Genomic DNA, 11663 nt, shown 5'->3' on the forward strand with positions numbered 1-11663 from the left:
CCATGGAAATGGGGTAAGTGGGGTGCCGGAGCAGGGGGGAAGGGGACACCCTGACATTAGCCCCCCCTCTTCTCCCCCACCCTTGCACAGCAAGTAGGAGGCTCCGGGGAACAGCTCCAAGGCAGAGGGCAGGAGCAGCACACAGCAGTGGGGGAGGAACAGCTGAACTGCTGGCAATTGACAGCCTGCTGGGCCGCTGCCGCACAGGGAACTTAGGGGAGCAGGGAGCTGATACGGGGGCTGCCAGCCCCCCCTGGTTCCAAGCCCCACCAGCTAGCTGCAACGGGCTGCTTCTTCCTGGAAGCAGTGGACAAAGTAGGGGGCTGCCAAATGACGTTATAAGGGAGCGTTGCGCAACTTTAAACGAGCATGTTCCCTACTTGATCCGCAACGTAACAACAAAACAATGTTAACCAGGACGACTTTAAGTGAGAAGTTACTGTACTCTGTAGAAACACTTGAGGATCTTGCAGGATATAAATTTGCTGGAGAAATATAATATATTTACGTTTACCCCTACCCTACCCCTCTTCTCTGTCTTATTTTAATGCTGTCCTTTCCCAGCCTTTTGGGCATTCCTCTGGTTTGTTGGCTTCTGCTTCCTGGCCAACCAGTGGCAAGTTTCAAAGCACGAGAACAACCCGCTGAATGAGGGGGCAGATGCAGCTCGAGCAGCGATCACCTTCTCTTTCTTCTCCATCTTCACCTGGGTGAGTAAAGCAGCTGGGACTCTGATTAGAGCCCATGGATCAGGGCTCCCCTGCATAGCGGTTCTAACCCCACTTAGGGTTAGCCCAGCCCTCTGTAGATGAAAGGTCCCCTGGCTAGGGCTGACTCCTGCATTTCCAATGGAACAGAAACGAAAGTGGCTTCTGGGAGAGGCCCAGTAGAAGAAATGGAGGATGGTCCAATGGGTAGGGCATTAGCCTAGGACTCAGGAGAGCTGGGTTCAAGTCCCTGTTCTGCCACAGACTTCCTGTGTGACTTTGGGCAAACCACTTAACCTCCCTGTGCCACAGTTCCCTGTCCGTAAAATGGAGATAATAGTGCTGCCCTACTTCACCGAGGTGTTGTGTGGATAAATAGAGTTGAAACTCTGAGGTGCTCAGATACTCTGGCAGTGGGGGCGTATAAGTACCATACAAAGAGTCTGTTTCTCTTTCCAGGATGTGTGGCTAGCATTACTGACCTCAGGAGGGGCTTCAGCAACTGTGTTGGGGGAGGGGATGGTTGTTAACATCCTGTAGCACAGCATATGGTCTTCCTCCTGTCTGTATCTGGTTTGCCCCCATGCTGGCATTCCTAGTTCATTTGGTAGGAAGAAAATGGTGGAATTTGTTTGGATCCTCCCCAGAGCTTCCTTTCCCTTCCCTTTTTATCCCCCAACCCGCACCAGGGAATTTCTCTACTTGTCCAGATTTTGGGGCTCCATTTCAATGTAACCGATTGGGTTTTTTCCATACACAAAGAGCCTCCTTGTACTTTCAGTCAATGTGACTTTTATTTGAAATTAAGAGATGGAACAAGAAAGAACATAAGTAAAGTCTGCACAGGAGAGCACAGTGTGTCTGTCTTTTATGAGATACTGTGTCACCCCTGCCACACAAAATAGCGGCCAGCACACTCCTAGGAATGTAAATGTGTGGTACGTAGATGATAAGATCATGCCAGTGGCATAGCTGCCATCCCGCTCAACCAGAACCTGCTCCTCTTACTAGACGTTTCTTTGTAGTTCTAGTCCAGATGGGGCTATCAGTGGGGGTGGGAAATCAGGGGCTGGAAGAGCTGTGGAGGCGGCATCTTCACCTCCTGAGAAATGTGGCAAAGGAGAGCAACACCTGCCACATCCTCCCAAACTTTGTCTCGGTGTGTCCACACTGGAGTGGGAGATGTACTTTCCAGCTCAGGCAGATGTACCCATGCTAGTTTTGATCAAATTAGGGCACTAAAAATAGAAGTGTTGCCATGGCAAGATGGGCTAGCCACCTGAGTAAGTACCTAGGATCCAGGCAGGATCATACTCAGAGAGCTAGTCCATCCCACTGCCAGCACCACAACGGCTACGTGGCTATTTTTAGCACGCAAGCTCAATCAAAGCTAGTGCCTGTACGTCCACTGGAGCTGGAAATGATGCCTCCAGCTCCAGTGCAGACGTACCCAATGAGTGGTACTGCAGGGCTCTCCCCACAGACCAGGGTTCCTCAGCCACAGGAAGAGAGGGATGTGAGATGAAAGGCCTGAGGAGGAAGGCGTGTGTCCAGCTCCTCTCTCTGTTTGGCTGGAGGAAGGGGAGTCTAATGGTGTCTGTTGGGGTTTTTATTTCAGTCACGTTACTTTGTTTGGTGTCTCCCTCATTGACTCTTCTCCCTATCCCTTCCCGCTCTCTCCTCACAGGGCCTCCTGACATTTCTGGCTTTCCGGAGACTCAGACACATTAGCTTTCAGGAAGAATACAATACTCTCTTCCCTACCTCCCCCGCACCGCTGCCCTAGTGCCATTCCCCAGGGGGCGCTTAGCACCATTCCCTCAGGGCCTTGTCGGAGAAGGGGTGTGCATAGGGGAGGAGGTTGTTGGAGTGCAGATGATTCCAACTCCCAGGATTGGGGTGGGAGGCAGGGGCTGAGAATACAGAGGCACGTTGCCATGTCAGTGCAGCTGACATGGTGGGGAGAGAGAGAAGCGATGTGCCTTGGAACTGGGATGGGACGTTAATTGTCCTTTGGGGAGTTGGAAGGAAGTGACCCACCTCTCCTCCTCCACTTCCCCGCACCTGACTAACGCTCAATAACACCTGTATCTCTTTCTATTGGCATCTGCTCAGTCTTAATATTTTAGCCGGGCAGGGCTCCCCGCACCACAATCCCTTCTTCCCATCTCCATTTCCTCTCACTCCTCTGCTCCTTTCACTCACTATGCTGGGATGGTCCCTGGGTAGCTGGACCATTCAGACATGTCTGGGACACTGGGGGAAGGCAGCTCTCTGGTCCCTGACCCTCCCTGAGCCCCAGCCCCAATGATCTTGTCACACCAAAGAGCGTTCCAAAAGCAATGTCAGAGACGGGGAGCAGGAACAAGGCTGGACCTATTCTAGAAGGCCTCTGCTTCCCCCCCCTCCTTCCCCCGCAAGGTCTGTGATTTTTTTTTTTTTGGCACCATAGCGGGTTGCTCAGTGGATGACTAGCAGTGAAAGGGTTAATGGGAACAGCCGCTACCTCATGTCCATCCCTTTCCTCTGGCGGATCGGTCTGGAGCCCCAGTAGGGTCTGAGGTGAAATGAGTCACAGATCCAGCCCAAAGGAGCGAGACCTCTGAGGTGGACGTGAAGCAGATCACCTGGCTCGGGGGGGACGTTATCCATGTATATCCGTCTATGCCTTAGAATCATAGAATCATAGAATATCAGGGTTGGAAGGGACCCCAGAAGGTCATCTAGTCCAACCCCCTGCTCAAAGCAGGACCAATTCCCAGTTAAATCATCCCAGCCAGGGCTTTGTCAAGCCTGACCTTAAAAAGCCTTCACAATGTGAACCCTGTCGCTGGGCAGGATGGACTCAGCAACTGCTGTGGGCGTGGGCAAAGCAAGTGCAAGCAGTGGGTGGCACACTTGTGCGCTCTCTCTCTTGTCCTGGGCTCGCGCTCTCCATGGGGCACACTAACTCTTCTTGCACTTGGGTGTGTTTAAACAGTGATTTCCAGTCATGCCTTGTGCACTAATCCTTAACCACTACTAACTTGGCTTTTGTTTGTCTCTCCTCCTCGGCATGTTCCTTCCCTTTCTCCTGCCTCTTTCTCTCTCTGCTTCCCATCTCCCCTCATCCTCCCTTAAAGGTGGGCCAGGCGTTTCTGGCATACCAGCGCTACCGGATTGGTGCCGACTCAGCCCTCTTCTCCCAGGACTACACGGACCCAAGCCAGGACTCCGGCCTGCCTTACACCCCTTACACGAACGAGGACGATGCCACAGACACGGTGGGGACGTACCAGCAGCCCCCTCCTGTAGACGCTTTTGACGCTGAGACACAGGGGTACCAAACCCAAACACAGAACTACTGAGCTACACCGGTGCCCCTTCCCATGCCCCTCCCCTCTGCCCCCTTCCCTCTGCCAGCGGGAGGCTGCGGCACAAAACAGACAGGCGCATCCCAGCGCAACAGGTGGCCCTTGGCCATGCTCCAGCCTGGGGCCATTTGTTTTTATTTATTGTTTTTTAAAAAGAAAAAAAAAGCCCTAACTGCTCCTCCCTCCCTCTGAATTGTCCACCAGACCCAAACTGTGTATTCCCAAGTCTATCCCTGTCCCTGTCACAGCAAAAGCTCCCCTGGCAACCTGGGAGTGAGCAGCAGCTTTGGGCAAGAATCCAGCTCAGCCTTTTGGTGGGCAGGGGAGGGTGACAAGGGCACCAGCACAGGTAGCAGAGGCCTAAGAGGGGGAGATAACGGGGACTGCTCAAGCGGCTCTGGGGGGCAGGGGGAGAAGGTGGCACCTACAGTGTTGGAGCGGATGCGTGTGTCTGTCTGTGTGGGTGGGAGGGAGAGTTGGATATGGGGGAGGAGTGTGTGAGGTAGGGAGAGGTCAGAGCAAGCATGCAGGCGTGCAAGGGTGGGGGGATGTGCAAGCATCGGGGCAGGTCATAACCCCTTTGCCTCATGGGGTATTGCCCCCTCAGCAATACAAGGCTGTATGGGAAGTTGTTGGTAGTTTATCTTCGGGGTGTAGGGAGGAGTGGTGTTGAGGGTGAGGGACGGGGGGGTTGAGAGACAAAATGCTTGGGGGCGGAGTTTTGCAGGCACCATCAAAAGCTACAAAGATGTTGATAGATTTTAAACCAAGAGAATAATCAGGACTGGACAGGATGAGCTATGCAATGAGAATCCCTCTTTCCCCAGACAGTTGGATTGGAGGTGCTTCCCCATCCCCATGTAAGCACCCTTCTGAGATTAACACTGTGGTCCTCTAGGGAGAACCAGAACCAAGCTGCACGCTCAGGGTGGGGAAGATGTCTTAAGAGAAACTCCTGAGAACTCCATTCAGTCCCCTGCTCTTCCCGCTCAGGGATCACAACTGGCTAAGCACGGAATGAGGAGGAAGTCACTGGGCTGATTTGGGGAAAAGCCAGCTTCACACCAGTTGATGGGGAACTTTGCCAGCCAACTCTGGGAGCCCTGTGGCCTTTGCCCAGAATAAAGGTGCAGGACGAAAGGGACAAGCGGATGAATTTAATTTCTATAGTCCTGTTGAATCTACATCTCTGATGGAGTGAAAGAGATTCCAGCCTCTCTGTGCTCCTAGACAGATTATCCCGGGCATCTGTGCCACTCTCTCTGGAGCCCAGAGAAACAGGGCAGAACTCTCAATGGAGGTTCTCGCCCTGCTGGAAAGAAATACTGCTGCTTTTCTGCCAGCTGGCGTCTAGACATTCTTAGGGTGGGTGTAACCAGTGAGTAGGGTCCCAGCAGCTGGGCTCTTGTGTGTGCCCCAGTTATCCTGACTGAGACTGGATCAGGGAACCTAAGAGGGGTCTTTAAACAGCAGCTCTGCTAAGTGAGCTGAATGGGGAGTCTCTCCCCCTGCTCTTGCAAAACCTGGCCATGCTGCACTCTCTTCCCACTGAAACTCGGTCTTTGTGTATCTTACAGCTCTTCAGAGACGTCAGTGCTCCATCCTCAGTCCCTAGCTCCTGGCAGCCTAAGGGCTTGTCTACACCGGGAAATCGACTAGAACAGTTATTCCGGGATAGCTCCCTGTGTGGACACTATGCTCTGGAATAAAATGTTTTTTTTTTTATCCTAGAATCCTTACTCAGCTTTGGAAGTACACTAATTATTCTGGACTACAAGTGACTTTTATTCTAGAATAGAGTGTCCACAGTGGGAGCTATTCCACAATAGCTATTCTGGTCAATTTCCTCATGTAGACAAGCGCTAAGAAAATGAGGCCAGGAACCAAAGCTAGGTATCTTATGTGGGTGTGTAGAATATTAACTCCTAGGCTACCACGCTTGAGCTGGGCAGAGCTCGCAGCCCCTGCTGGCCCTCGGATGGAGGGATCAGGAGCAGAACCAGGGTAATATGATAGTACAGAACACTAACCATGGGGCCACTCTCCTGAGCACCTTGAGGAACTGAGAGATCAAGGATGGAACACAGGTGTGCTAGGTGGCAGTGTAGAGCACTTACTGTTAGGACTCCTAGTTCCTGCCAGGCTTGGGAATTGAACTTGGGTTGCCAGGAGGGCAGGGCAAAACATCTAGGTCAGTGGTTTTCAACCTGGTGTCCATGGACCCCTGGAGGTCCACAGAATATGTTTAAGATTTCCAAAGAGGTCTGCACTGCCATTAAGAAAATTTTTAGGGGTCCGCAAATGAAAAAAGGTTGAAAACCACTGTTCTAGGTTACTAGCTCCCTCCCTTGCCACACACCTCTCGCCAAATGAAGGATAGGAGAAATAGGGAGACGCAGCCCCAAAATGGGTGGAGGAACTGTCTAGTGAGGAATCCCCTCCTTTGTACACAATTATACAGCTGTTTTTATCTGCAGTGTCTATCTTTAAAGGAAAAAGAAAAGGAGTACTTTGTGGCACCTTAGAGACTAACAAATTTATTTGAACATAAGCTTTCATGAGCTACAGCTCACTTCATCGGATGCATGTATGTATGCATGTCAAAGACAAGTCATCCTTTTCTTTTTGCGAGTACAGACTAACATGGCTGCTATTCTGAAACCTATCTTTAAAGGGCTGTTTCTCAGAGCTGCCTATGGAACTTCCACATTTGGGCACTAAAAAGAGGAGGAGCTGTTACCGGAGGGAGCTGAGACTCCAGCTGTTGCGTGATCTATGTGCCTGTGTGTGTATGTGTGTGTATATTGTTTACAGGCCTCCCCATTGGCGCCTCTCCCAGTGTTTTGCTGTACATGGCACATGGCTAGCAGCTAGTGGAGGTGAGGGGAAGGAAATGATAGGCCCTGTCACAGCTGAAGCACAAAGAGGAGCTGGGCAAGTCTCTCACTCCATGGTCCTGAGCAAAAGCAATACTGTAAATAGGAGGTTTGGTGGGGAAGGGTTCCCATCTGCCAAGCTTCTCTTCTGTTGGGGTAGTCTAATATTTAGGTTTGGGAAGAGGGGGGACTTTATCGAGAGGTGTTCTTCGTAATCTGTGTCAGAGAGAGCTTTCTCCAAGTGGTCTCTCCCGCTGGAGTGAAGAGAGAATGACGGAGTTGGGGAGGGTTGTGTGGGGAGGCAGAGGAATTATAAACAACTGGTGTCTCAGGGTAAAACCCCAGCATATCTTTTGGAATGAATCTCTGAGACCCAGCAGCCATCCCCCACTTCATCAGAGAGGGTTCTGCCCATGGGGAGGGGATGTTTTTATTTTGGTTTGTACCATGGGACTATTTTAATGTCCCCTCTCCCATCACAGCCAGGAGGGTCCCTAAAGTCATCTAGAGCTGGTCACAGAGTAGCAGCCATGTTAGTCTGTATCTGCAAAAAGAAAAGGATGACTTGTGGCACCTTAGAGACTAACCAATTTATTTGAGCATAAGCTTTTGTGAGCCACAGCTGCATTCTGATGAAGTGAGCTGTAGCTCATGAAAGCTTATGCTCAGATAAATTTGTTAGTCTCTAAGGTGCCACAAGTCCTCCTTTTCTTAGAGCTGGTCAGTAAAGAGACCTTTCCCCCTTTCACCCTGCTCCCCTCACAACACCAAGGGACCCCCTAGCTGCTCTGCGATGGAAGGCTCATTACCTCCCCTGTCAGGGCAGGCATCTCCCAGGCAGATGAAGAACCAGTCTGCTCCTGTCTCAGGTTATTCCCCATCTCTCTGTCCCTCTGCTTCTGTTCTCTGTCCGTCGGTAGACGTCTGCATGGCAAGCAGGAGCTTGCAGTGGTTCCTAGAGGGTTCGCCCACTCTGGTGGCTCAGTTCCTGGCTTTGCTTTTGCCTGGCGGGAGCAGCGAACTCTTTTCAGTGTAACATCCTCAGCCCTGATAAATGAGGGACTGGGGCAGACAGAGAAAGGAGGACAAGGGTCTCTGAGTAGTAGAATGATTAGGGTGCATTTCCCTCTGTGGTGTTGGTGGCTTTTTAACAGGGTTGCAGGCTCCTTACTGGAAGGGAGGGAACGATTCTGGCCCCCCGTCTATGTGCACACACAGCATTTGGGGACCTTGAGTTAGAGGCTATTTCACAACAGGAGGTGCCAGAGGAGGTTATAGCTCCAATGTTCTGACAAGTCCTGGGCACAAGGTTGCTCCCCTCCCATGCACACATGCGATTCACCAACTCAATTCAGTTCTCTTCCCCTCCCCACCCCTTGTTCCTGACAGCTCCCTAGGAATAAGTCTCTGCACCTAACACTGCCAGCACCTGTACCCTTATAAGCATGTGGGAGACCCTGGGAATGCAGGACAGATGGGTGGGTCCTTTTAGGAATCTTAACTCCAGCTTCTGGAGAGACTAGGAGACAATGAGGCCCAGAGGTTAGCTCACTCGCCCCGTGTGGCATGTACGAACCATTTCTCCAGACGATCTCACTGCCTCTGTGGTATTGACAACTTCAGTTGGGTTTCCCTGCCCCTCCCCTGCAGCGTTACTGCCTGTGTATAGTATATATATATTATATATAAATAAAAAGATGTATAATATAAAGCAATACATATATATGATGACTAAAGAATGGCCTGCTGCACACAGGTTCCTTGGGTGTCTGTCCAATCCTGAGTGTCCCCCCACTCCCTCCCCCACCTAGTATGTTTTCCAAAACCAACTCCAATAAACCCTGCCATCTTGGCACCTGTATTTACTACGTCCTGTATATTTGTGGTTAACAAAGTGAAGGTGGTAACTACTGGTGTCTCTTATCAATAAAGTTATTATGTTCAAAATAACAAACCATAATGGAGGTGCCTTGGGTTTTCTTCCCTTTTGTATTCTGGGGATTTGGGGGTTATTTTACCCTACAGTTTATTGCTGTAGATTATTTGTCTATTGCTCTAGCTTCTAGCAGGCGCTACATTTTAAAAATATCATTAAATATTAAAATCACCAGGCACTGCTACAGTAGACTTCAGCAATAGATACCCTCCCACAAACACCTGTCTCATTTCCAATAGCCACAATGTGATAAGCATAATACTCAAAGTACCATCCCCTGCCTAGCCTTAGATGACACTTTTCTCACATCTGTCTATCTTGCACTAATGAGCCCATTGTCATGGTATCTGAGTCCTATGTATCCCACCCCACTCTCCAACTTGTGGTCAATCAACACAGGGGTCCTGATAGTGAAAGACTCCATTCTTCTTCGAGTGCTTGTTCACGTCCATTCCACATTAGGCGTGCGCACGCTGCGCGCACGAGCGTCGGAAACTTTTTCCCTTAGCAGCTCCCGGCGGGCCCCCGAGTGGCACCACTGTGCCCCGCAGATATACCTCTGCCGGCCCAACCCCCTCCAGTTCCTTCTTACCGTCCATGGCGGCATTGGAACAACCTCTCTCTCTCTCGTAGAAGAGCAGTCCCTTAGCCTTTAGAGTAGCAGCCGTGTTAGTCTGTATTCGCAAAAAGAAAAGGAGGACTTGTGGCACCTTAGAGACTAACCAATTTATTTGAGCATAAGCTTTCGTGAGCTACAGCTCACTTCATCGGATGCATTCAATGGAAAATACACTGGGGAGATTTATATACATAGAGAACATGAAACAATGGGTGTTCCCTACACACTGTAATGCATCCGATGAAGTGAGCTGTAGCTCACGAAAGCTTATGCTCAGATAAATTTGTTAGTCTCTAAGGTGCCACAAGTCCTCCTTTTCTTTTTGCGAATACACACTAACACGGCTGCTACTCTGAAAAGAGTGATCACTTAAGGTGAGCTATTAGCGGGGGAGGGAGGGGGAACCTTTGCTCAAGAAACACCATTTGCTCAAGAAACTCCCTGAAAAAGCACAAGAACAAATCTGCACAGACACACCCCTGGAACCGCAACCTGCAGTATTCTATCTGCTACCCAAGATCCATAAACCTGGAAATCCTGGACGCCCCATCATCTCAGGCATTGGCACCCTGACAGCAGGATTGTCTGGCTATGTAGACTCCCTCCACAGGCCCTATGCTACCAGCACTCCGAGCTATCTTCAAGACACCACTGACTTCCTGAGGAAACTACAATTCATCGGTGATCTTCCTGAAAACACCATCCTGGCCACTATAGATGTAGAAGTCCTCTACACCAACATTCCACACAAAGATGGACTACAAGCCATCAGGAACAGTATCCCCAATAATGTCACGGCAAACCTGGTGGCTGAACTTTGTGACTTTGTCCTCACCCATAACTATTTCACATTTGGGGACAATGTATACCTTCAAATCAACAGCACTGCCATGGGTACCCGCATGGCCCCACAGTATGCCAACTTTTTTATGGCTGACATAGAACAACGCTTCCTCAGCTCTCGTCCCCTCACGCCCCTACTCTACTTGTGCTACATTGATGACATCTTCATCATCTGGACCCATGGAAAAGAAGCCCTGGAGGAATTCCACCATGATTTCAACAATTTCCATCCCACCATCAACCTCAGCCTGGACCAGTCCACACAAGAGATCCACTTCCTGGACACTACGGTGCTAATAAGCAATGGTCGCATAAACACCACCCTATATCGGAAACCTGCTGACCACTATTCCTGCCTACTTGCCTCCTGCTTTCATCCAGACCACACCACACGACCCATTGTGTACAGCCAAGCTCTAAGATACAACCGCATTTGCTCCAACTCCTCAGACAGAGACAAACATCTACAAGATCTCTATCAAGCATTCTTACAACTACAGTACCCACCTGCTGAAGTGAAGAAACAGATTGACAGAGCCAGAAGAGTACCCAGAAGTCACCTACTATAGGACAGGCTCAACAAAGAAAATAACAGAATGCCACTAGCCATCACCTTCAGCCCCCAACTAAAACCTCTCCAACGCATCATCAAGGATCTACAACCTATCCTGAAGGACGACCCATCACTCTCACAGATCTTGGGAGACAGGCCAGTCCTTGCTTACCGACAGCCCCCCAACCTGACGCAAATACTCACCTGCAACCACACACCACACAACAGAACCACTAACCACTATCGTTGCAACAAAGCCCGTTGCCAACTGTGTCCACATATCTATTCAGGGGACACCATCATAGGGCCTAATCACATCAGCCACACTATCAGAGGCTCGTTCACCTGCACATCCACCAATGTGATATATGCCATCATGTGCCAGCAACGCCCCTCTGCCATGTACATTGGTCAGACTGGACAGTCTCTACGTAAAAGAATAAATGGACACAAATCAGACATCAAGAATTATAACATTCAAAAACCAGTCGGAGAACACTTCAATCTCTTTGGTCACTCGATTACAGACCTAAAAGTTTCAGAGTAACAGCCGTGTTAGTCTGTATTCGCAAAAAGAAAAGGAGGACTTGTGGCACCTTAGAGACTAACCAATTTATTTGAGCATAAGCTTTCGTGAGCTACAGCTCACTTCATCGGATGCATACTGTGGAAACTGCAGAAGACATTATATACACAGAGACCATGAAACAATACCTCCTCCCACCCCACTCTCCTGCTGGTAATAGCTTATCTAAAGTGATCACTCTTCTTACAAT

General features: G+C 50.0%; 1 protein-coding gene across 2 annotated transcripts in view; it reads left to right on the plus strand.

Moving 5' to 3' along the window:
• Positions 1–8896, plus strand: part of SYNGR1 (synaptogyrin 1) — a 29346-nt gene extending 20450 nt beyond the window's left edge. The window contains exons 3-4 of one of the 2 annotated variants that reach the window (XM_048834536.2): positions 565–710; positions 2395–3964. In XM_048834536.2, the coding sequence (XP_048690493.1) occupies positions 565–710; positions 2395–2493 (245 nt within the window). In that variant the 3' untranslated portion in view covers positions 2494–3964. Of the gene's footprint in view, positions 1–564; positions 711–2394 lie in introns of both variants that reach the window. The other variant, XM_048834525.2, reaches the window with a different exon arrangement.
• The last annotated feature ends 2767 nt before the right edge of the window (positions 8897–11663 follow it).

Source organism: Caretta caretta, chromosome 1 (assembly GCF_965140235.1).
Source record: "Caretta caretta isolate rCarCar2 chromosome 1, rCarCar1.hap1, whole genome shotgun sequence".
NCBI lineage: Eukaryota > Metazoa > Chordata > Testudines > Cheloniidae > Caretta > Caretta caretta.